The sequence below is a fragment of the Strix uralensis genome, chromosome 3 (genome assembly GCF_047716275.1).
Source record: "Strix uralensis isolate ZFMK-TIS-50842 chromosome 3, bStrUra1, whole genome shotgun sequence".
Classification (NCBI taxonomy): domain Eukaryota; kingdom Metazoa; phylum Chordata; class Aves; order Strigiformes; family Strigidae; genus Strix; species Strix uralensis.
The window spans coordinates 81,611,226-81,635,730 of record NC_133974.1 but is presented as its reverse complement, the minus strand read 5'-3'; the positions used below and the strand labels follow the sequence as shown (position 1 = coordinate 81,635,730).

The 24,505-nt window shown below is 41.9% G+C and overlaps 2 protein-coding genes across 6 annotated transcripts; one reads left to right on the top strand and one right to left on the bottom strand.

Annotated features, from left to right (window-relative positions):
• The first annotated feature begins 857 nt into the window (after positions 1-857).
• PHF10 (PHD finger protein 10) lies at positions 858-20,222 on the top strand. 3 transcript variants are annotated; one of them, XM_074863056.1, is made up of 12 exons: positions 1,345-1,490; positions 4,201-4,307; positions 4,860-4,990; positions 5,771-5,848; positions 7,229-7,362; positions 7,477-7,626; positions 8,828-8,937; positions 10,468-10,621; positions 13,046-13,201; positions 17,975-18,083; positions 18,362-18,550; positions 19,992-20,222. In XM_074863056.1, the coding sequence occupies exons 1-12, from the start codon at positions 1,422-1,424 to the stop codon at positions 20,075-20,077; spliced, it is 1,473 nt and encodes a 490-aa protein (XP_074719157.1). In that variant the 5' UTR covers positions 1,345-1,421; the 3' UTR covers positions 20,078-20,222. The 3 variants fall into 3 exon arrangements, with proteins under 3 accessions (XP_074719155.1, XP_074719157.1, XP_074719156.1); XM_074863055.1 differs by having other exon boundaries at positions 5,765-5,848; XM_074863054.1 differs by lacking the exon at positions 13,046-13,201 and having other exon boundaries at positions 858-1,490; positions 5,765-5,848.
• A 775-nt stretch (positions 20,223-20,997) lies between these two features.
• On the bottom strand, positions 20,998-24,070 carry C3H6orf120 (chromosome 3 C6orf120 homolog). 3 transcript variants are annotated; one of them, XM_074863059.1, is made up of 2 exons: positions 23,717-24,070; positions 20,998-22,014 (listed from the first exon to the last, which is right to left on the bottom strand). In XM_074863059.1, the coding sequence occupies exon 2, from the start codon at positions 21,968-21,970 to the stop codon at positions 21,413-21,415; it is 558 nt and encodes a 185-aa protein (XP_074719160.1). In that variant the 5' UTR covers positions 21,971-22,014; positions 23,717-24,070; the 3' UTR covers positions 20,998-21,412. The 3 variants fall into 3 exon arrangements, with proteins under 3 accessions (XP_074719160.1, XP_074719158.1, XP_074719159.1); XM_074863057.1 differs by having other exon boundaries at positions 23,710-24,069; XM_074863058.1 differs by lacking the exon at positions 23,717-24,070 and adding an exon at positions 23,417-23,625.
• Positions 24,071-24,505: the final 435 nt, after the last annotated feature.

Below are 24,505 nucleotides of genomic sequence, written 5' to 3'. Positions count from 1 at the left end.
TGCTTTGCGCTCTTAGGAATCTCTGCAAATTTCCAGTCGTGGGCCTTGACTGAAGTGTGAGTTCAGTCATGAGCTTCCCTGGGCCTTACACTCCTGTTAAATGCCAACTGCATTCCAGCTGGTGGCCAAGCCCGGCCTTGGGCGAGGGTCAGCATTTCAGGCGGGTGGCCTCTGACGCAGGAGGACGATGGGGTCGGTAACGAGGCTACTGAGGCAAGGACAGCAATGGTGTATCTTGAAAAATAGGGCTCTGGCTGAGGCGTGAAGCGCGTGGACATCTGCTGTGGGAACTGCCGTGTGTGGGAAGGGAGCGCTGATGCCTTCGCCACGCCCGCGGTATTGTTCACAGCTGACAATGAACGTGTGCGAGCACGCGGCCGGTGGGGTGGGTGCTGCTACCCAACGCCCCGGCGGCTGCTCGGTCCGCGGACCGTTGGGAGCCGCGTCCGGGCAAAGCCCGCGGCCCGGGCGGCGGCCGGGCCTCCTCCTTCCCCCCCCCCCCCCCGCCGGGGCGCGGCTTCGCGCTTTGTTCTCCGGCGCGGGGGCAGCGCGCGGCCGTGGGGCCCGGCGGCGCGCGTGCGGGCGCGCGCGCCGCCCCGGGCCCGGCGGCGGCGGGACGAGGGTCTCTCCTGGCGGGGAGGGCCGCGCTCCGCCTTCGCCCGGCCCTAACGGCGGGAGCGGGACGCGGCGGGAGCGAGCGGGACGCGGCGGCGGCGGCTCCCGGCGCGCAGCGGTCTGGGCGCTTCGGCGCAGCGGCGGGGCCGGCTTCCAGCGCCCTCCTCGGAGGGGCGAGCGCGCTCGTGCCGGCTCCTCCGAGTGCGCCCCCCGCCCCCCGTACCCCCCTCCTGCGGGGGCTGATGGTTCACAAACGTAGCTCGTCCCCGGCTGACGTTCCCGGAGACGGGAGCCTGGCGGCGGAGCAGCCCAGCCCTGCTGGGTGCCAGCTCCCGCGCCGGGCGGCGGCGGCGGCGCTCGGCGCCAACCTCCGCGGGGGGATGCTGCCCCTCCGCCCCGCGCTGCTGCCCAAGCGCTACCGAGGCGGCTCGGCTCCGCGCTCGCGGCCGGGCCGCGCGGCCGCCCGAGCGGCGGCGGCAGGGGGAGGAGGAGGAGGGCGCGGCGGAGGCGGCGGCGGCAGCAGCAGCAGCGGTGGCGGCGGGGCGCCGGCGCCGGGCCCGCGCGGCGGCGTTGGCGGGGCGGGCCGGGTGCCGGTCCGGCGGCGCGGGCCGGGGTCGCCGCGGGCTGCCCGGAGGGGGGCGGAGCAGGAGCTGCGCGAGCTGCCGCGCTCGTGCGCGAGCTGGCCGGTAGGGGCCGTTGCCACCCCCCGCAGGGGGAGGGGGGGCGGAGCCGGGCGCGGCGCGAGGCCGGGTCGCGCGGCGGCGCTTCTCCTCGCCCAGCCGGCGGCGGCGGCCCCCGCGGCCGTCATGGCGGCCGTCCTGTCCCCGCGCCTCTGCGACAGCGACCCGGCCACGCCCGGCGCCCAATCCTTGAAGGTGAGAGCGGGCGGCGGCCGTGGGGCTGCGGGCCCAGCGCGGCGGCCTGGGGCTGCGGCGCAACAGCCGCCTCAGCGGGAGGCCTCGCCCGGCCCCCCCCCCCCCCCCCGGCGTGGGCGCCGTGACCCCACCCCACCCCCCCGGGGGAGCCGGGCGGCGGCGGGCGGCCTCTTGGCGGGGAGTTGGCGCCCTCCGGCGCCCCGCGCCGAACTTCGGGTGCGGAGCTGGGAGAGGAGGGGGAGCGAGGCCCCGCTGGGTGCCCGGGGGCCGTCCTCCTTCCTGAAAGTCGTGAGGCGCCTTCCCGGGAGCGGTGCGGCGGCTCGTTCCGGCAAAGTTTGGCGGGAGCGGCAGGCTGCTGCGCCAAGGCCGGCCGGGCTGTGCCCGCGCGTCCCCCGCGCTGCCCGGGCTGGTGGCACCGGGTGCGTGCTGCGGGTTCGGCACCCACGCTCGGATGCAGATTGGCAGTTACTTTTTGAAAGACATCTTGGTAATTTAGGCTTTCCGATTACATAATAAAGGATCGTTACGTAGATCTTATAATTGATAGACGTACCAGGAATTCGTAATGTAACCTTACTTTGTAAGGACTAGCAAGCGTTTTACAGAAACGTGCGTTTTCAAGGGAAGAAGGGACTGGTTTTGGCAATGTTTGACTTTCCATGTAAAGAAAGCCACAAGACTGTCCCTGATTATCATTTTTGGTACAGTAACAGTGGTTGAACTACAGCATGTCTTAAATTGCCCTGCAAATGTTTTCACTTTTTTCTGCAAAGCTCTCTGCAACATGCTCTCATTTCCTGGAGCATTTTAGGCTGTGAGCCTCTGTGATTGAATTTGCTGAAGTTTTCAGCAAATAAGAACGCAAAGATGGAAATGGGGGACATTCATTTCTGCTGTGGTATAGGTGCTCATATTTTTTAACAGTACTGGATTTTTTTATAATAAAAGAAAATCTCAAAAGGAGAAACTGATGTGAGGCACTTCTCTCTTAACTATCAGGTTGAGATCTATCTTTTTAAAATGTTTTGAAGTCTCTCGGTAGCTTGGCTTTGGCTCTGTTTATGTTTTTGTCTAGTAGTTGAAAAGGTTTGGAGTGCATTAATGTTCCGTGTGGGAAGTAGGGATGAAGTAGTGATGAGACATAGTTGTGTTACAAAATAGTGTGATGTTTTGATTGGGGACTGCTATTTGTTTTATCTAATTGAGTTTATACAGGGTATTCTCAGCAATACTAGGAAGTAGTATTACTAGTAATGCTAGCGGAGATGCTGCTTTACCTGATTCTTTAAGCATAGCTGCATTAAGAAAGCACAGTTTCATTAAATTTGCTCTTCAGTTTTTGTTACTGTATGATAGATATTGTTCTTGTGACTCTACAAGAAAGAACAAAAAAAGTGTAGAGAATTGTGAGAAACATGAAATAAACCAAAAATACAGGAGACAAATGCTTTTTCCCTGTGGCCTGTCTTGATTATAGTGCTGTGAAATGTTATATAACACAAGTAATGTATTCTCATTTGTTGGAATCTTTTTTAATGGTATTTCAAGTGATATGGTATGTAAAACATACTAGAATGAAAGGCATTAGTTCAGGTAGTTCTTGTAATTATTTAATAAATATAGTTGGGCTTGATCCATTTATTTCTGACAGGTTAATTATTCTTTCTTAAACTTTTCACAAAAGTTATGAAACGCGATTCTTTCATACTACTCCAGAGTTTCGATTACTTACAGAGCTGTCTTATTCTTGGCTCTACTACTGGTGACAGTAGGCGATTCACTTGAACACTTCTGCCTTCTGTTTCTCTATAATCATGCAAGGGTGGTCACTAATTGCTTTGAGAGTTGTTCATGAGTAGGTAAGAGTTGTATAGCATTACTGGACAACAAAGCAGTGAAAAACACAAAAATCCAACTGAATCGCTGGTGTGCTAGATTTTATGGCGCTGTTTTTTTTTCCTTCCTCTTCACCCTTTATTCCCTTTCTTTATATACATCTCACGAAATCTGAATAGTGACACCTGTCAATTAACTTGTAAATGTTCCCTTGTAATAGCTTTGTTCTCTTCTGTATCTGTTGCAATACAACTTCAGTTTTTTTTTCTTTTAATTATTTTTTTCCCCACAAAAGACAAGTCTTTCTTACTTGCTGTAATTGTATATTTTTGTAAACTGTATACCATTACTTTTATTTTAACTATGTCTGTAAACTCCTGTGTTGCTTTTGGTAATGCTTTCCTTGATTTTATAAGCATCAGCTCTCAGCAAGGGCTTGGTGTTTTTGCTCTGCCCTTGCTTTTGCTTTTGAGAGCTAGGCTGATTAAGTGAATTAGTCTTGTCCCTGACTGTCACCAGTGAGGGAAGTTTGCTGTGTCTGCAGCTGTCTAGCCCTGCCGATGCCATAGGTAGTTTACATCAAGAATGATGAACTTGGTGGTCAGAGCCACAGCTCTGTCTGTTCAGTGCTCCACCTATGCAACAGGTGAGAAATGACCCAGTTCGCGCCCTGTGCCACTGTGTGTCATGCAGCTAGTTTATAGCAAAGAGTTACTTGCTACGTAAACTGTCCTATGAGTTTTTGTGAAGAGTGTTATTAAATAGCTCAGTAGTTCAGGTACGTTTAAATTGTGGATTGCCTTGCAATATTTTTTGATGTTTTATGTTATCTGCTGAATACTCTTAATTTTTAAAACATTCATCTTCATTTCAGGATGACACAGAAGAAAACTCCAATGACGGCAGCCAGCCATCCAAAAGACGACGTATGGGCTCAGGGGACAGCTCTAGGAGCTGTGAAACTTCTAGTCAAGACCTTGGGTAATACCATTTTTTACAGTTCCCACTTTCTCATTGCTAGTCTTACTGTATTGTTTGATATGCTTAAGTATTAGGTCTTTTTTCTTTGCTTGTGTATTCTTCACGTATCTTTCTAAATTGAGGCAATGTCCCATGAGTATCTAGCTGTCATTTTCTCTCAGCACATTTTAAGACATTTTATTTTAAAATGACACAAAATGTGCTGCAACTAATTTACAATCAGAAGCACAGCTTACATGTTTTTAAAACATTACATATTGTTTGAATTAATTCTGACACTGTAGTACCTGCTTTTCCTGGTGTCCTGCCCGCTATCATGGATATCCCTTTCTTCATGTTCATGTTCATATTGATTAATGCTGGTTTGAAGAAATATGTGTGAAGTGGAGTGTAACAAGGTGACTCTGAAATGGGTTAACAGGATGCAGTCTTGTAAAGTGCTTGTCCAACTTCATAAATGTTGTTCATTGACATATAAATAGGAATTTGAATTTCTAGAAATGTAAGTATCCCTCTTCGGGATTCTTTCATTTGTTCTAACATTGTTCTTAGATACAGCTATTTTCCTGCTGAAAACTTGATAGAATACAAGTGGCCGCCGGATGAAACAGGAGAGTACTATATGCTTCAGGAGCAAGTCAGTGAATATTTGGGTGTGACTTCCTTTAAAAGAAAATATCCAGGTATTTATTTTTAAAATTTTTCTTCTAAAAATCTTTGTCTTCGTACAGTTTGGATGTAATCTGCGTCTCTTTGACTATAGCATGAGCCAACTGATTAAAAAAAGACTCTGGAAAAGGCAGGCCTGAATTATGTATGTTGTACTTTATTTTTGTTACTGGCGTATTAAAAATGTATCCTATGATTTTAAAAGTAACTTAAGACTTTGTGTTATTGCTACTGAAAATCTGTAAACAAGTCTGATTTGGGGGTTAGATCAGCAAGTACCTTTTGAAAATTGACCTCAATTTTATTTTTAAGTATTTTGTTGGTGATTTCTTACTATATAGATATATTTCTATATTCTTTGTCCCTGAATTGGGGCCACATTTCTACGCTGTGGAAGAATTTTAAAAAATGAGTTGGGGAGGTTCTAGGATTTGAGCCTTCATTATTCAGAATTGTCAAATCTGGTTCTTCTGTCACAGAATTTATTTTTAAAAGGCATATTAAAAGAAAAAAGTGCTTAATAGTGCTTTCTGCATCTGAGCTCATATGTCAAGTTTCTTCAGTATTTCTGTAAATCATAACTACAGGCAGAATACTCAGAAAAACTGACCATGTCCCTACAGTCTATATTAAAATTAATTTATAAAATTACCATGTTTGTAAGAATAGTAAAATAATACAGACTCTCACTACCTGGAAATAAAATTGTCAGAATACTTTGACACTGTTTATGGGGGAGTTTGAGTAACTGCACACATTTTTATTGCTCTTTTTTGTTTTCTTTGGAGATTTAGAAAGACGAGATCTATCTCACAAGGAGAAACTCTACCTCAGAGAACTAAATGTTATCACAGAGACTCAGTGCACACTAGGTAAGGAGACAAATTGTTAGATTCCTTGTTACAGTATTAAAAATATGACACACTGAAAATGTGATTCAGTTTGATAGAGAATTGCATCACTCTCAACTAAAAACATACGTTCTGAAATGAAAACCAGTTTGTTATTAATTTGTGTAAATTAACGGTGAGGTATGAGTATTCCAGATTTGTTGTTAAAAAAAAAAAAATTTTGATCTTTTCTAATTACTTAGCAAAATCCCTTCTATGTTGTAAATTAACTTTTAGAACCTTCTTCCTCTAGAAAAGAGAACATAATTTTTCAAATTAAAATGTACATCAGTCTTGTTGTGCAAGTTAGTTGGAACTCGGCAAACGTTAGTGTATCTGACACAGTTTAACGTTTTAGAAGTTAGAGGGGTGTGTACTAGAGCACTTTAATGTACTTGAAATGGAATGATGTCATTGATGTGACTTGTATTGAAAGAGCTTGAAGTATTTGTTTTCTTCCTCTGCTAATACATGTGACTTGGAACATGTTGGAGATTAAATGATTCCTGTTGCATTTTTTTCTGTACATCGTGGGTCTGTGCAAATGTAATGTCATTTTATATGCTAACAATTTTTTATACCACTTTTATTTCTCACCTGTCAGCACTCTTGATTATTTTTTTTTAAACTTAAATATGTGGGAGAGGACAGTACCTAATTCTTATCAATAGAAGCAAAATGCTATATTCTGCTTCATATATCCAGTAGAGATGTGTGCTGAGTTAACTATCGCTGTTTTTTGAGGTTATATTTATTATCAGTGGTAGTAGCATAAATCAACCTCCATTCTCTTGTCAATGTTTGGAGATTAGTTGTGTTGAAACCTTTAAAGGAGGAGTTCTGCATTGTAGCTGCAAACAGAGGCAGTCTGACTTCTGAACTTCAAATGCTTTAATTATGAGCCAGGAGTCTGTGTGCAGTTTGCTGCTCTGAATTGCCATCACAGTGATTCTTTCTTGATTTGTATAGAGAGGCTATGTAAACTTCGTAATTTCAGTTAAGTTTCTGCAAGTTAATGAAACTAACACTTCACCAATATTGGAAACTGAAACCGACGGTTCACCAGGTCCCGTTTAGAACAAAGGTTCTGCCTCACAGGGGAGTTTCGTAGGTGGCTGAGTTAATTTGAAGGGGTCTGTAGCTGTAAGGAAGAAATGAGCCTTGCCTCCTTGGGTAGAAGCAAACTCCTAATCAGCCTTGCAAGCTAAACAGCACAAGTTCACTTCTACTTGAGAGAGAAGCATTGTGCACAGCAGGTTGTTGTCTTTAGCTGCTCAAAAACTTGAGTTGATCATTGTGGGATATAAACAACCTACAGTTAATTTTGCCAGATAGCATCATTATTGCTTTTATCTATTTTAGGTCTAACAGCTTTGCGTAGTGATGAAGTAATTGATCTTATGATTAAAGAATACCCTGCCAAACATGCTGAGTATTCCGTTATACTGCAAGAGAAAGAACGTCAGCGAATAACAGATCATTATAAAGAGTACTCTGTAAGTAACTAGCATATAAGTGAACGAGATCTGTAACTCTGTGGAGTATAAGAAAAGGCTGTTCTCAAACTATAGTGAAATGTATGTGAATTAATAAAATTGTTTTTGTTCCAGCAAATGCAGCAGCAGAACACACAAAAAGTAGAAGCAAGTAAAGTTCCAGAATATATAAAAAAGGCTGCCAAGAAAGCTGCAGAATTCAACAGCAATTTAAACCGAGAGCGGATGGAAGAAAGAAGAGCCTATTTCGATCTACAGACACATGTAGGCAGATTTAAATTTCTTATCAATGTCAATAGGTAGCTCCTTGCTTGTTTTAGTAAAGTTGGCTTTGGTACCATTTTAACTATTTTATTGTCAAGAGTTTTGATTAGTCTTGTTTCAGTCATGTAGGGACTTAAACAGTTTTGCTGTTAAATGAGTAATACTGGTAAAAATAATAATATCAAATATCTTTAATGTGAAAACTTATTTTAACTTGAAAATACTTGTCTTAGGAAGCTTTAAAAATTGCAGTGCTACTTCATTCTAATGTCTTTAATCTGCTGGTAGTAGCATAAAACTAAGAGGGATTTAGGTTAAGAAGCTTCTGTTGCTGTTGTATCTGTTCACATAAATGCCTGATTCTCTTTTGGAATACCTCCAAAATTTTGCGTGAGCAGTAACTAGAGTAAAAAAGTAAATTATCCTCTAAAAGAGTGCTGCCTGTCAGTGTGGTGCCCTTGTTTTTGTTAGGTGTTACATTATTTTTGTATTAGATATATTTCATGTTTCTGTGCCTGATTTTAAAAAAAAAAAAAAGGCAAAAAACCCCCCGGCATTTTGGAGCAGGACTGTTCTGCTTGTGCAAAGACGGGAAAGCAAAAATTTTCTCTATGCAAATTATTACATGACAGAGTTTGTCATAGAGTGGAGAGTTTACATTTTTCTGGTATTGATGCATGTTAGAGTCAAGGTAGTACATAATTAGTTTTATTTCTTTCTAAGGGAAAGAGGGCTTCTGTGCAAGTTTCTCCTTTCCATATATTTGTATTATTAAATGGGAATTTTTTTATAGTTCAGTCTGGTTTCAGAATTACATGGACATGTTCTTGCTACCTTCCACCAGTATGAACCAACAATAATAATTCATGCTAAAGATGCCAGTCACAAAAGTTAACGTTTACTGTTTCGATTGTTAGGTTTTAATTTTTCAATTATGTTACATAATATACTGTTAGAAGTAGTCTTACCTAATATTCAGTTCACTGGATGTTTAGTGATTCGACTTAATTGATAATACTATTTTGTGAGTGGGATCTCTTACTGTCTTAATTATTTGGATTACTCAGGGGAGAACTCAGGTGGCTGTTCCAACCTAATAAAACTGGCTAGTTAAAAAATATTTGGGAGGGTAGATGGTGAGGAAGGATCAAAAGTTTGTACGTGAAACAAAAATGGCATTGTTTTGTATTAAACAATACAGATTATCCAGGTGCCTCAAGGAAAATACAAAATCTTACCTACAGAGAGAACAAAGGTTAGTCCTTATCCAGTGGCTCTCATACCCGGCCAGTTCCAGGAGTACTACAAAAGGTATTTTAAAAGCATCGCAACTGCTGATTCTGTTGCACTGATCTACTTTTCTGCTTCTAACAGATGGAAAACATTTCAGTGTATTTTGAAATCATTTTATGTTTGAGACACTTGCTAGTCTAATCGATGCATAGCACGACAGCTTTTGTCAACAAAACAGTACTGGCTGCAAGAGTATTGTCTTTACTGATGTACTGCTGTGCCTGAGATTTGGCCTGCTCAGATATTTACTGTGGTAAAAGGAGACATTGATTCCACTCCTGCCACCCTCATGTGTTTACTTATCATCTGCCTCTGCATGTGTGCTAAGATTAATGTTGCTATATCACAGTGTTGTAATGCTGGCTTGTGATCACATGTTTTCTCTGTGACATTCTAACTGTCCTTTGTTAAATTTTTAGAAAGCTTTTAATTTAAAAAAAAAAATGGATTGGTCTTGTGGGTTAAGTTTAATGTTGGATTTGTAAGTGAGAAAGATATTGCTAGTTGGATCTTTATATTTCGTGAAAAATGTGTACTTGACTGTCTATACGCATTTAAGACTTATTACCAGTGACATGCTCCCATTTGACAAATACATACTGATTTGAAAATTGTTGCCTAAGCCTTATCATCTGTACAACAGAGATGGTACTCATCCTATACATGCACAGTTTTCTTTAGAGAAGGCCTTTATCTGCATATGCCTTGCTCATTCCAGTGTGTGTGCATACAGCCCACCGCAAATTTGCATGTTACAGGACGTTCTTGAATGACTTGAATTTTATTACATTAATTGAATTTAAAATGCTAGATATCTTGTTTATTTTGCACTTATAAGCTGCAAGTGAAGCTGATTCTTCTTAATGAAGGACACAACCTTTCAAATATGCATCAAAGTAATATTCTATTCCTTACAATGCTTGTCGTTAACAGTAAGAGGACTTTCACTTTGTTCTTAGTATTTAAGGTTTAGGAAAAAAAGGGTAGATCTCACATGTTCAGCTGCATCTGTCTATAAGCAATGTGATTAGATCTTCACATTCTTCTGAAATTATATTTTAATATGCATTTTTTGTTCTCCTTCAGTAATCAAGGAACTCAGACATAGAGCTAGATTCTTTACTTACTTTGCTTTGGACTCTTAACTGTTTGTGTGCCCTGGGTTAGAATTATTGTGCACAAGCTATGTGGGGCACTGTACATTTATAAACAAAGCGTATAGGCTGCTGCGCATAGTAGTGTGGATTGGCTAAAAATTTTTCAGGGTTCTGTATCTTTTATGATGATGTAGGTTTGGAACATTGCAAATACACTCCTCCTGTGTTCCACAAATACTTGCTATACAAAGAAGACAATTACTAGCTGGTATCAAATTTGGGAGGAGAAATAAATATGTTTCCTATGTTTTCAGAACTGCATGTTTTTATGTGCCTGCCTGAAAAAAAGGGAGCTTTTGCTTTTTCCTCATTGAAGTCCTTGTATGCTGTGTGACTTAATATTTATGCATAAAGTACATACGAATTAATTTTATTTATTTGTTAACTTTAGATACTCTCCAGATGAACTTCGTTACTTGCCATTAAACACAGCTCTTTATGAACCTCCTTTGGATCCAGAGCTGCCTGCGTTAGACAGTGATGGAGATTCAGATGATGCAGATGAAGGGCGAGGTGATGAAAAACGGAAAACCAAAGGCAATTCGGTGAGACAAATTGAAAATATTCTTCAACAAAAAAATTCTTTCCCTTCACTTTTGTTAGTTTCAGTAGTTTCTTAAGAGAATCTTTAACATTTGCAAAATGAAGGAGAATCATAAAGTGTACTCCCTTTTTTAGTGTTTCTCTTTAATTTTATAACACTGCTCTTCAGCTTTCCATTTTGATCCATTTTTAAAGTAAAACAATCAAATATTTGAAATTTCAGGCCTGTTCTTCCTTCTTTTTAAAGAAATCTTGAAGAATCTTCCCAACCACAGCTCTTCATTATGTCCTTTTCCCCAAGGGGAAGTTGCTAGCATTTCTGAGGGGAAGGAACATTGTAGTTCAGGTCACAGCATATTTTGCTATTTAAGTCCCACAGAATCTGTCACTAAAGCAAAGGTATTGATAGCCTGATAACTTTTTATTCTTGTGACATAGAACAGGAAGTATTCAATACAGAAACAGTTACTTTATTCCAATTTGAAGAGAAGGGAAAAAGCACTGGGTTTTTTTTGCTTTACAATACATCTTTAAAAAGATGGTTATGTTCACTCTATGAAAACACAGTTAACTGTTACTGAAAGTTAAGGGAAACTTTCACATACCTACCTTGATAGTGTTTTAAGTGCTCAAGAGCAGCTGAGCTTCAGATGAGCTGTCTGAGTGCAACTGAACCACTGGTATATTGGTGTAGCTAGTATGGTGACAACCACTTTCCAGAAATTTAACCCTAATTTTAAGAGAAATAGTATGTAAAATCACAGGTGCATTTAACAGTTTCTAGTTCAGTTGACAAACATGCTAGATGGTGGATATATGTAATGCTAAATTTTGACACCTAAACATTTGTTTGAATATTCATAAGATACTCATAACTGAAGACAAAAGGACGGGGTCAGCTTGTAGGCTAACAAGGGAGAATTAACTGTTAGTACACCCTTTCTGCTTGCATTTTTTTGGAGAAAAAGAAATCATATAAATTTAGTGTGCTAAATGTCAACTCAGTTTCCATTTAATCACGCTCCAGCTTTTTTACAGTTGGTTTTTAATCATTTCTTCCCAGTCCACTGACTTCCATTCCCCGTAATGGTAAAGTAACTGGACCAAGCAGACTATCCTTTTATTTTTCACAGAAGTTCAGAAGTCTTTGATGACAGAATGCAGAAGGGAAAATGTCATTGTGTTGGAAAAAGCGTAGGGAAAATTTAAAATGAGATTCCTGTGCAGTGGGTTTGGCTATGGGAGCAGGGATTCTTTGCTGCTCATTGGGGCATGTTGTTGGGGGAAAAATAACTGTTGAACACAGAGTTGGACAGTTGTCAGGCCTCTTTCCCTTAGTTTTGGACTACCTACCATTTGTCAGATCTCCCTGGTGAGTCCTACAATATGCTTTATGCTTTTTCCTTTTTCACCCTCCCCATTGTTGGAGTCAGGTAGCAGTTTTCCTGTTCTGTAGTGTTTTAATGGGCCTGTCCTAAATAACCCTTCCCCTAAAATAGCGGTGAAACATACCATTTCTTGTTGCTGCATAGTTTGCTTTGCTTTTGTGTTATACTCCTCCCTTTGCCCTGTTTGTTTTGTCTGTTTTGATTTCAGGCTCTGGACCGTAGGCTGATTACTGTTATGTTTGTACAGAGTGCCTTTTACTGTAGGGCATCATTGTTATTTGGCCTTTTGGTTTTTATTGTAATAAATGTGATTAATCATATTGCTTTCTTCTGGAGTTTCTGGAGGCCTTTATTAACACTTTCCTGAGGAAAATCTTGTGCTGCTGTTCTTAATTATGCTTATGTTGATCTCTCAGCCTCTTTGAACCTCTTCCCTCTTTCTTGCCTCCTCATTCGTCAAAAAACCCCCCCAACTTTAACTGCAGCATAAATTCTGTTGCTTGGTTCTGTATTAAATATTGAAGTGTGTTTTGCCTTTGATGGCATTCTGCTGCAATCCAAATTAAATATTTAGATTGCTCCTGGTGAAAACAGTAGATGAGGGTGGCAGAAAAAAACCTTCACATGTTTAATTCAAGGCAGTACTATCTGGTAGGAGACTTTAAATGCGTGGCAAGGGCACTTTAACTTTTTGCTGGCCCTCTACTTTGTAAACAACATCTTTATAGTTGCATATAGTGAATTTCTTGCTGACTTTTAAAGGAAAACGGTTCAAAGAATTATGCTGTTGTGCTCCCCACTCTGGTATCAAGACCAACTGGAAAACATGACTGCAATTGTTGATGCCAGTCTCCTAGCATGAGAAAAAAAAGATAATGAAGGTTATGAGCAAAGGTGTTCTAGATTGTGATGTACCCCATGCTTTTGCAGGAGGAAGGATGTATCCTTCTCTTACCTTAGCTGGCTCTAAGGGGCATAGGAAAGACTTGTCTGTCTATCCAAAAAATAAAAAATATAGCTATGGTATTTTTATTATAGGACAATTCATCTGGCAATGTATCTGAAGGTGATTGCGCCACAGACAACCAGGAGGATTCTTTTCAGGGAAGACAAAAAACAAGAGACAAAAGTGCTACTCCAAGAAAAGATGCTTCCAAACGTTCTGTATTATCCAAATCAGTTCCTGGGTACAAGGTAGAAGAAAAAAGCCCCTGACTGAACTTTACTGACCAGCCTCTCCCTGAAATACTTGGTTTTTCAATAATATGGAACTTCTGCTTGCTGTACTTCACTAGCTGCTCTCCTGTTGCGTGCTCCATCTGTTTGCTTCCTTACTTCCTTTTTGCTTTTATTTCATGTGGGGCTTTCCTTTACCCTAGCCTATACAGTGGCCTCTGTTTCTGTTAACTTCTCAGATTTCCAGGCAGTAACACCAGAAAAATCCATTGTGGATTTATCACTGGAACTCTACATCTTTCTATCTGCCTTAACATAGCAGTCAGAACTGCCAGTTCAAAATTAGCTTTCAGAATCCATTATTTTTTTTCTACTATTTAGTATGGCAGCATACCAAGAGATCAGTGCTGTAAAGTACAGCTGTGTGGCGGAACATATTGTTATGACGTTCATTTTAAATGCAGCCTTTCATCCTGAAATGTTATGATGTATAGGATGGAAGGCAAGAAGCTTACTGCAGTTGTACAGGCAACACTACGTAACCACTTTAACAGTATATGGAAAAAAGCTTTTTATGTAGTTCATACTATGTAGAAATGTTTGTGGGCAATATGCTTTTATTCAAGCTAAAAACTTGGTGAGGATGTTAAGACATTGCAGCAGTCAAGCAGTGATTGGCAAACTGAAGACCCAAATCTTCAGTATTACTGTATAATAATTTCAAAAATTAAGGTAAAAATAAGATTAAGATTAAAATACATTTCAGAAGAAATGGGAATTGACATGCATTATTTATGTGGTGTTATTCTGCATACTGACAGAGGATCTGAATATAATGTACACTTCTAAAGCACATTATTGCCTAGTCCCATTCCACTGAAAAGAATGAGAATTTTACATTGACTTACGTGGGAGCAGGAGCAGACCCATAAAGAGGGAAAACACTACATTCAGATAGGGCTTAGTATTTAGCAATCAGGAATGCTTGTGAAGAGAGGTTATGGAAAAAGGAAGACTTTTGTCAGTGACTAGATCGTACATACTGAGAAAATGTCTCAGCAAAAGTGAGCTGTTGATGGCTTGCATTTTATATTCATAAATACTTACTACCTGTATTTACCAAGTTAATAGTAGATAAACTATAACTTATGTTAAGAAGCTAATTTCCAGCAAGAATTGGACAGTTTTGATAAATTTTCTCTACATACAGTATCTGTACAAGTTCATAACAGATAGCAGGTTCCAGTTGCATTTTCTGTTTTCAGGAACTTACTAAGAAATATGCAAACTATGGAGATTTAGACTGTGGTACCATATGTATATTTTTTTATATGTAACTTTGCAAATTGTTGTAGGCACAGAATGCATACCAATATTCCCATGAACATGAAATCCAAAGATGGAGCTTGAAATCTTTTTTTTAGCTTTGTTTAACTTGACTTTAGAGATCGTGTGCCACTGGTTTACAGTTTAACTTAGCTATGAGATGCCTGAGTGTTTGCTTAGTCCAATCTATTGAATGGCCCTGGAAATGCATAGAGAGAGAACTGATGGAGCAGAACTTTCTGCAAAGTTCTGAACTTCTAACTGTAGAATGGTAGTCTACAGCATTGCATTTTGAAAGTGGATTCCCATAGCAATTACTTACTGGTTCAAAATCATGGATTGTGTTAGTTACGAGGTATTACTGTAAACTTACAGTGCCACATCTTTGCAATGTCAGCGTACCCTGCCTGCATCAGCCATCAGGCCGTTAATAAGTCACAGGTGGTGATGTTGTGTTGGGAGGGTGAGAGAGAGAGGATTGGCTTTCTTGTTTGTGGGAACATTTAAACGCTTTCAGTAAACCCAATAACACGAGTGGTTTTAACTGGTAAGATGGAAAGGTTCTTGTTTTTAGTCTATAAAAACACCAGATAATGATATACCATATGTGCCTAAATGGTAAGGCACTTTGAGCTGAAGGCTTAACTGATTTAAAATGTTGTCCCTGTGAATTCCAAATCTTTGTAATACTTTTGTTCTGTATTGTTCTCTAATATTTGACTATTTTTGTAGGACAGTAATCTTTTGGTTACATGTAGTTAAAACTGAAGGATAATTGCTATGGCATCAACATGCAAATGTATAGTTATAGCCACAGTATGAGTATTACAGGATTCACACATTTCCGCTGAGTTATTTTTGAGTAAAAGAAATAATGTATTTTATATGGAGCCATTTTTATTGTCAGTTCTTTAACAAAGAACAGTTAGCGTGCTTTACACTTTGTCATGTTACAAGTAGCGACTCTTTGTTGCTGCAGGACTGGCTACTACAGTTGCACACACAGGGTACTGTTAAAAGTACAGGAGATTTTTTTGCACATAAAACTGAAATGTATTGAGAAACTATATTTTACAACACTTCTGTTTCAGATCACTATATGGAAATGGGCTGCTTTGCATTCAGAATAGGACCTGATAAAAATGGTGTAGTTGGAATGCTTACTTTGAGAGCTGCAGCACAGCAGCATGGATGTGCAGACTTACAGAGCAGGCAGTCATCGTTTTGACCCTGCATTCATTTTCTCTCCATTCCTCATGCCAATAAGATGAGGATGTAGAAAGCAAAATTTACTCTAATCAGATGGGATATTGTGACTTCCCATTTGGATTTGATAGACTTTTTTCATAGCATTTCTAAAAGCCATTTATGGTGGTAGAACTTGAACTGATTTGAAATGTGAATAGTCCTGCATTTTCTTTTTTTTTTTTTTTTTTCATTTTTGTAAAAATACTTCCATACTGTTGGAACTTTATTATTAATACGCTGTGATTCTCATCCCCCCAGCATGCACGATTTCTAATGAACACAATTTAGTGAAATAAGACTAGATGGAAGCATTGTTAATAAATGCATCTATATCCATGTCTAACTTCAGAGTTAATGTGTATCAGAGTGTTAACCGCACACATACCCTAAGGCAGATACACTCACCGAGAAGCAGCTCACTTTAGTTTTGGTGAAGGACCAGGGAGTATGCTGCTGTACATTAAAGGCAGTAAACCACAAATCCATAACAAACTAGAAGTCTGATTAGAAAAGTGCACTTGCTATTCTAGAAAGGCTTGGTTTACTTAGAAATAGATAAAAACACAATAAAAAAAAAAAAAAAGGTTAGAATGTAGCCTAAACAACGGAAGGGTAAATGCTGCAACACTGACGAGGTTTAAGCATGTGCCACTTTTGTTGGGAGGAGCAGGGTATAAAGGTATACATGTAGGACACCTAGTATAGTTAACAGTAAAAGAGTTTATGTGTGGTTTTGCTTTCATTATATTTATTATTTTGTAGAGATGTTTGTGAATGTTAGACTTATTGTTTTATTATATTTATGTATAAAACAGGTTGACTCTGCTTTTTTAAAATAAATAAGCAAAAAAAAGTCTGTATGAATGCCTCTGTCATCTTTTGAAGGAAGTTACCTATAAACATCCGGTATGGTGTTTTCTTTTCTGAAATAAAACTCTTTAGACCAGACAATTTGAAGCAGACTGTAGCCATATTTTAACTTAAAAAGCAGATTGAAGACTTGAGAAAACTTTAAGCAATGCATCCTGACTACCCTAAAAATGAGTTATTAATTATCTTGCTAGGTGGTAGAAAAAACTGGCTGGGGAAGTAGACAAACTTAAAGATAAGTTGTATTGCACAAGGTCTCGGTAATTTTTTTTTATATATATATATAGTTCTGTTTTCACTTTTAAAATTAAACTTAATTCTTCTTGCCACATGGGTTGGTAGTTGATTGGGATTCTTCTTGTTCCCTGACAAGCCATTTAGTTCCTTAGAAAACAGGATATGCCTTGAACTCCTGTTACTAGCTGCGTCTTTGCAGCAACATTTTTTTTAAAACTCTTGCACTGGTCAATTTAACATCAGTGAGTACTATATTAATTTTAAACCACATTTCTCACTAATTTCATTATGAAGTGGTCAAAGCTCAACAATGTAACTACTGATATGTTTCTGAAGTTCTTAAAGCCTTACTTCTTCCTTGGTCCTCGCTGGCATAAAACTGTGTTGGTGCCTCTCTTGGGTTGGGACACAGCATACACACACAAATGTTACTCACTGTAAGAGTCTGCTATTTCTCTCTTACCTTTCAAACGAATCTCATGGACCCAGATACACTCCAGGTGATCGCTTAGAAAGATGATGAATGTAAAACTGTAGTTAAATGCAAGGGTATGTATTTCTTACAGCCATCGTGACTGGATACAAGAAAGCATGGTAAAACAGCCACGTACAGCCTACCTAACCAAATATTTTGAAACTAAAGATACAAAAATGAAGTTTTTTGCTTTTGTAATTGATTTTCTATATTAGGGACAAATGTCATGCAAATGGAAAACTGTATTTAATTTCTTACATAAACAGGAAATCTGCATGAAGATTCATAAAGAAGTATATTGAAAAAATACTGACATTTTTAATGTCGGGTCACATTTAATTTACATTGAGGGGAACATTAGGTGATGAACTCATAGGAAGAAGCAAATACACGCTTTTGCTCCAATTTGGTTTACGTATAACTCACTACATGTGTCAAATGCAAAATTTTATGCAGTTAATCTACAATTTCTTTCAGTGCTGCTGCTTGTCAGGTATGGTCATATGTTTTAAGGTTCACACATCATAACAAACAGATAGTTCATTAATTTTAAGAGTTAAGGAGATATATGCCATTTCCTTTTAAACCTGTAAATTCTTCTGGAATGAATTTATAGCCCTCTTCTACCCTTCCAGCCAAAGGTCATTCCAAATGCTATATGTGGAATTTGTCTGAAGGGTAAGGAGTCCAACAAGAAAGGAAAAGCTGAAGCTCTTATACGTTGCTCCCAGTGTGACAACAGTGGTGAGTATCTGCATACACTAGGCAGATTCCTAAGGGAGTTTGTCTGACAGATCATTTTGTGGAAATATTTAGTGTACTACACTTGTGTACCAACAGCTCAGTTGCCTTTTCTGTCCTTCATTAAGTCCATCTCTATTTAATGTTACATGTAGTAGCACATTCAGTGCACTGTGGGATCTCATCAGGAGGTGAGCTAAGCTTCAGCTTCTGTAAAAGCAAACAGTCTAACTTTAAACTTCATTTCAGACATAAAAGTAATAATATTGGTTTTAATCTAGGCCACCCTTCTTGCCTTGATATGACCCCGGAGCTTGTTGCTATGATTAAGACTTACCCTTGGCAATGTATGGAGTGTAAAACATGCATTATATGTGGGCAGCCTCACCATGAAGAAGAAATGATGTTCTGTGATGTATGTGACCGTGGTTATCACACTTTTTGTGTGGGGCTTGACGCTATCCCTTCAGGTAATAAAATCAGAGTTAATTGTTCCCTTCCCACCTCCTCTGAGTCCTGGGCTTTCTCTGTCAGAATTAATGTATGCGTTGCTTTTGAAAGAATAGTTTAAAACAAGTGTGAAGGGTAGGAGTAAGAAATACAGTAGGAAAGCATTCACACTGTAGGACCCCATTTTTTTAATAAGCTTTATTTCTCTGTATTTGGTTGTGCAGAGTTTAACCTGGCAATTCCTGTATAGGAAATATAATTGGCTTTTACAACAGAATCTGAACAGGCTCACTCAGAACTAGGTGGTTTTTCTTTTCCACACCCATAGAATACTGAGAATAATTACCTCTTTTCATAAAAGAAACTTGTAAAGAGGCTGTATTGCTGAATATTGCTGGAATATAGCTTTCACATTAATAAAGTGTTTGTGCTATTATTTCAGTTTCTAAATTAAAAAGTATGCTCAATTTAATATTTGTAAACACCTTTTTAAACACCTTCCCATTTTTTTCTTAAACGTCAAAGCTGGAAGTGAAGTACCTCAGTGTCAGGCAGCCTGCACCTTTAAATTACCTAGTCACTTGTATCACCTGGCCAACTCATGGCAGTGTAAAGCAAATAACTGGTAGTGCTGTTGCTTTTCATGTAATACTAAATCCATGCTAAGCAAGTTCATGAGTAAGTATTCAGAGGCTGCGTGTTCTGCAGTGACAGTATTCCCTCTAATTACAGTACTTCAGAGATACTGTTCATTCCCATTTGGGGAAGCGCTGGTGCTAGCTGTCACTTTAGTACAGGTTCTGTGGCAGATTTAACTTTCAGGCTGACCTAAGGACAGAATCTAAACAAAATAGATTATATGCCTACAAACCTATTAAATTACCAAAGAAGCCTTTATGATTCCAGCTGTTGTAATATAAGCAGTTAAATGCTTCTCCTCTTTGCTCAACTCTTTATTGTTCCCTCAGTAAATGAGTTTTAGTGAAAGGTCTGGTGATGGAACCCCTGCCAGCAGTTTAATCTGTGCTGCCTGACTGCACCAAAATAACGGACACTGCTCTGGGGAACGGGACCCTGCACCTGTGGCAGAAGAGCTGTTCATTTCTGCTCCGAGTAACCGCCCATAACCTCAAACTGTCATAATTCACGTGAAAATGTAACTTGCAAACTCCAGCATCGCTTCCCATAACCACCTCCTTAGCAGTGCTGGCACTTCCTAAGGTCCGTAAGGGTTAGTGTAGCCAGCTGTTACATGTAAGGAGTCTGCAAGAGAGGGTGAATTTTATATGCTGCTTTCCATACCTTTTAGAAAAGATGCTTACACTTTAAAGAGCACTGGTTGTTTACATTAAGGGAAGTACTGCAAATAGATGAGCACCTATTAGAATGGTGAAAGCTGCCTAACTAGGTGAGTGAGTAGCGAAGTTAGTTTCCCAATAATTGATAACTTTCTTTTCTTAGGTCGCTGGATTTGTGATTGTTGTCAGAAAGACCCTCCCGTACCCAGAAGAGGAGGAAGAAGGGGGAAAAACAGCAAGGAGGGCTAAAAACCCCAAAAAACTTGCTGTCCAAAACTTAACTGCACAAATTAAAGTGATACTTTGGTGCTATTTAACCAACCACTCTTAAGATGAACAATACCACTTTTTTTTTTCCTTTTTACCAAATAAACTTTTAATTTTGGCTATATAATGATTTTTTTCTGATACAAGTCACTAATCATGTCCTGTCAGGTGTCTAGATAGAGATAGAGAAGCCAAATTCCCACTCAAGAAGGCTTTCAGTAATGAAATTTAAATTGTACATGCACCATTTGTATAAAATTATAGTAATGTACTTGTTTATTTCAGTGCACTCATCAGTAAGCTCTGTGAAAAGAAAATTACAGAGCAATTTAAATATACACTATTTGCATAGCAGCTGGTTATTTTGAAAGTCTCAATCAAAGCAAAAAATACTCCTGGAAAAACTAACTTTGAAGGAAGAGTAGGCATGCCCTGACCTTCTTAGAATATGCTGTGAATTCCTTTCGGCAGAAGTTTTCTTTGCAAGCTAATGACTTATTCATAAAGATGTACTAAAAAAAAAAAAAAAATCAATCACAAAAAGCTATAAAGGGAGGTGTAAGAAAACACCTCTCAAGTTCAAGATATTATATGCTGCATTGCTTTTAATGAGGAATGAAAATGTCATACTGACAAGTAACAACAGCTGAAGGCTTACTCTCCCTGCAGTGGCAGCGAAGGAGTAACATGCACTTGATTCAGGTCATGGATCTGCAGAGGTGATGAGTGACTGGACAGCCCTCTGCTTGACAGATGGTTGACATAACATAGAGCACAAGCAGTCAAAATATAGATCGTCTATCCCCTTAGGTGATTGATCGGTTTTTCCTTCCTTCACCCTAGGCTCCTCAACTTGAATACACTCCAAACCCATTGCTAATTAGTTTACTGGAGATACTTGCTCAGAAAAGAAGTAGATTTTATTTTTAAGTATGCTCTAAATTGAGAGGGGGCACTGAAGTGCAGCAGTTGATTTCACTTTTCTTTATAAAAAACAATAGAAAATACTGAATTGGAGTTGATTTTCCTAAGCACCTGCTTAAAGTGAATTTAACAAGATTCCAACTGTACATTCATTTTTAAGCCCTGTTCTTTGAAGAACACTGCAAATACTGTGCTCGCTGCTCATTTTACACATAAGGGAGGATTTACACTATAAAATTAAATATGGCTTTTTCCCCCCACTTCCTTTCTGGTTTAGGAAAAGTAACCTGAATACTTCTTCAGGAAACATAACGAAGAGTATTAAATATTACACCAAGTCATCCATGTTCAATTTCACAGGCTGAAGTGTGACTTAGTCCAGTGTGTATTAATTTAAAAAAGAATTTCAAGTATTAATTTCAAGATTCCAATAAGTATAGTCCAGAAAACAGACTCCTTGTCCTGAGATTCGTCTTCTGCAGACTCTGAGTATTTCTGGTTTGCCTCCATCTCCTCGGGGTTGTAGGAAGCCTCGCCAAACGGATACTGCACAACTGTTCGATCGTAGTATACTTTCATTTCAAACTCACTCTCCAGGTGAGAGGGATGACCGTAAATCCCTATTCCCACCGGGCGGCGGAAGTGCGCAGGCACGTGGACAACATCTTGGCCGCAGGTTACAGACTGTAACTCATACTCGTCAAAGCTGGGGTGAAGCGTCATGTCAGATACATACAAGTCCGCATCACCTTTTAAACTCTGCATCTGAAGTACTATCTTTCCCTCGTGATTTAGTCTCAAATAGCTGTAGTTTCCTGCTCCAATCTGACCTTGAACAACATGAAGAAGAATCCATTCTTCGGGTACCTCCTCTTCCTCAAAGGTATTTACCACAAATAGTACTTGAGCTGCCACAAATATGACCAGGATTCTTCTCCAGCGTGCTGCCATGGTCTTAAGTTATATTCAGACTCTTCCTGTGTCCCATGCACTACCTTGTGAATACAAAACATAATTCAGATTTTAGTATATTCCCTTCTTGGAAGGAATTGATTTTTTTTTAATTTGGTAATTTTTATAAATGCCCTCAAGTCCATGCAAAGTTAAGCAACTTCAATTAAGTACGTTCATTAACTTTTCTTATTTTTAATAGTAACAAAAACCATTGCTAAGATTCAGAGCTCTGGAGGATTAAAATGGCTTGAATTTCTTAAGTTAAACAGAAATTAACCAAGAGGGTGTTCTTTCATCCAGAACTGACACAGAGCCTTTAGTTTTGTGCTACCTGCATGCATACCAGATTTGACAGATACCCTGAAGAGATAAAACGCAAGAATAATTTTAGCCTCAGTTTAAAACAACAGTTTAAAAAGAAGGCTTTTGCCTGCCTGAAGCTTAACTTTGTATCAGGTATTTAGAGCATCCTATTTGTTCTTCCCTCCTCTCAACTTCAGAGGACAGTCAATGCGCACATCTGGATGAATGCGTGAAGCAGTATGCATTCTGACTTGCACTGGGAATGGACTCTGACATAAAACCAAATTATCTAGTGAGATAATACATTAATTTATGATTCTGATGTGTGGATTGTTTCTAGGACTAAATTTGGCATATTTTCCCTGAAAAAAATTCATTTACTTTCCTGAAGATTTTCTCACCGTACAGTTGCTTACGAAACAGAAGGCTGAAGTTGCTGGGGCAAGGGGGAGATGGAAAGGACTGCTGCAAGATGAAGGCTCTTACACCCTCCCGCTCCCAGTCAGGCAGCCTGAGCGTGCCTGCAGCACTCTAGTCATTTGAACAGTTGCACTTAAGTGTGTGCGTACAAAGCAGCAAGCTCCGAACCTTGCCGAAGGCTTCCAAAGCATACAGCTGACTGAATTTGACATGCAAATCACAGTCAAGTACAGGAGCCACGAGCGTACACTTTCATGTTTTGGATGAAGATTTCCATCCCCTCATTCCTGCCATAAGGACACTACAATTACCTTAAACACAAAAGCTACCAGTAAGTTGTTTTGTACCCTGCTAGCATCAAAGCAAACTGCGTTACTTCCACTGAGATGTCACTTAAACCTTAGAGGTTTTACAGTTAAACAGCTCTATGGAAAAAATGTACAAACATTTCTGTAGTTCCAAGTTTTCTGCCCCAGAGGCCTCTATACTGCAAGGCCACAATTCTGCAAAGACAGCATAAAAGAAGGAAACACAACACTGACAGAACCTGCCAGACTGACAAAATACCCTCAACAGCGACGGAAAAAAACAGTCTCCTGCCTTTTGTCTCCCTGTATCAGGGACCTGACCCTCTGCCACTTTTACATCGAAGAGGTGATGAAATACGCGAGCGGAGGAACAGGAAGAGCTCCACATCGGAGCAGAAAACAGTTAAGTTACCTGGGGACAAACGAAAGCGTTCTGGCGCCGAACAGCGCTCGGAGGGCGAGATTTCAGGAGACCTCGGGCAGGCAGAGCCACGAGCGCCTCAGCCGCCCCTGCTACTCCCACCCTCCCTCCCCGCGGGCGGGACAGCGGCGGGAGGCAACGGCCGCTCCGAGGGACGCGGAGCGACTCCGCCGCCCGCCCCGGGCCCCGCCGGCGGCACAGCAGGCGGCGCGGCGGGCCGCCCCCCCCGGCACGGCAGCGGTCCCAGCGTCACCCCGCCGGCTGAGGGCCGGGGCGCGGCTCACCTCCGACCTGCCACGGGGCTCCGGCGGCCGAGGCGAGGCAGAGCTGCGGGCTTCGCGGACGTGCGGCGGCGCAGCGCGTCCGGGCCGCCGCGGACAGGCCCCTCCCCGGGGCGGGCTGAGGCGGGCCCGGGCGGGCCCCGGGGCAGCGCGGCGGACGAGGGGAGGCGGGCGGGCGCGGAGGCCGCCCCTCAGGAGCCTGCAGAGCACAGCGGAGCGCCGCACCGCTCCCCCTGCACGCCCCAGGAGCGCACCGGCGGCGCCGCGCCGAGCCGACCCAGCAGCAGCCGGGTGGGGAGGAGGGTGCTGGGGGGGCCAGGGAGGCCTCCGCGCCGCCTCCCTCGCAGCGCCGCGCGGCGCGCACCTCCCACCGCCGTCACCACCGAGCCCTCCCACCGCCCCGGGGAGGGGCGCGGGCCGCCAGCCCCGCCCCTGCTATCGCGAGAGCTGGCGGCGGGGGCGGGGCCGTCGTCACGGCAACGCGGAACACGCCCCACACCGCGGCGGGCGCTGGGGCGGCCGGTACCGTCTCCCCGCCGGGGGTCGCCCGCCCGTGGCGGCCCCCGACAGGGCGTTGGGCCTGCGCGTCCCCCGCCTGGGGCGTCGATGGGGAGCCCTGGGCTGGGAGGGCCGGGCTAGACGCCGCGGCGGGGGCGTTTGCGGTGCTCTCGGAGGGGACCCGCTCCAGAGGACAGGCCTGCCCCCGGCCCGGCGAATGGCTGCGGCTGTGATCGCCCCCCCCCCCCCCCCCCGCCCCGTCCCGGGGGCTGTGGCGGAGTTCGGGGGTATATTATTAATA

What these genes read in the sequence shown, in the direction of transcription:
- C3H6orf120 (XM_074863059.1), bottom strand. Translation starts at nt 21,970, where the DNA reads ATGGCAGCACGCTGGAGAAGAATCCTGGTCATATTTGTGGCAGCTCAA.
- PHF10 (XM_074863054.1), top strand. Translation starts at nt 858, where the DNA reads ATGGTTCACAAACGTAGCTCGTCCCCGGCTGACGTTCCCGGAGACGGG. An exon ending in CCGGCGCCCAATCCTTGAAG is followed by an intron (nt 1,491 to 4,200) that starts GTGAGAGCGGGC and finishes TCTTCATTTCAG; the next exon opens with GATGACACAGAAGAAAACTC. An exon ending in ATTTCGATCTACAGACACAT is followed by an intron (nt 7,627 to 8,827) that starts GTAGGCAGATTT and finishes TAAACAATACAG; the next exon opens with ATTATCCAGGTGCCTCAAGG.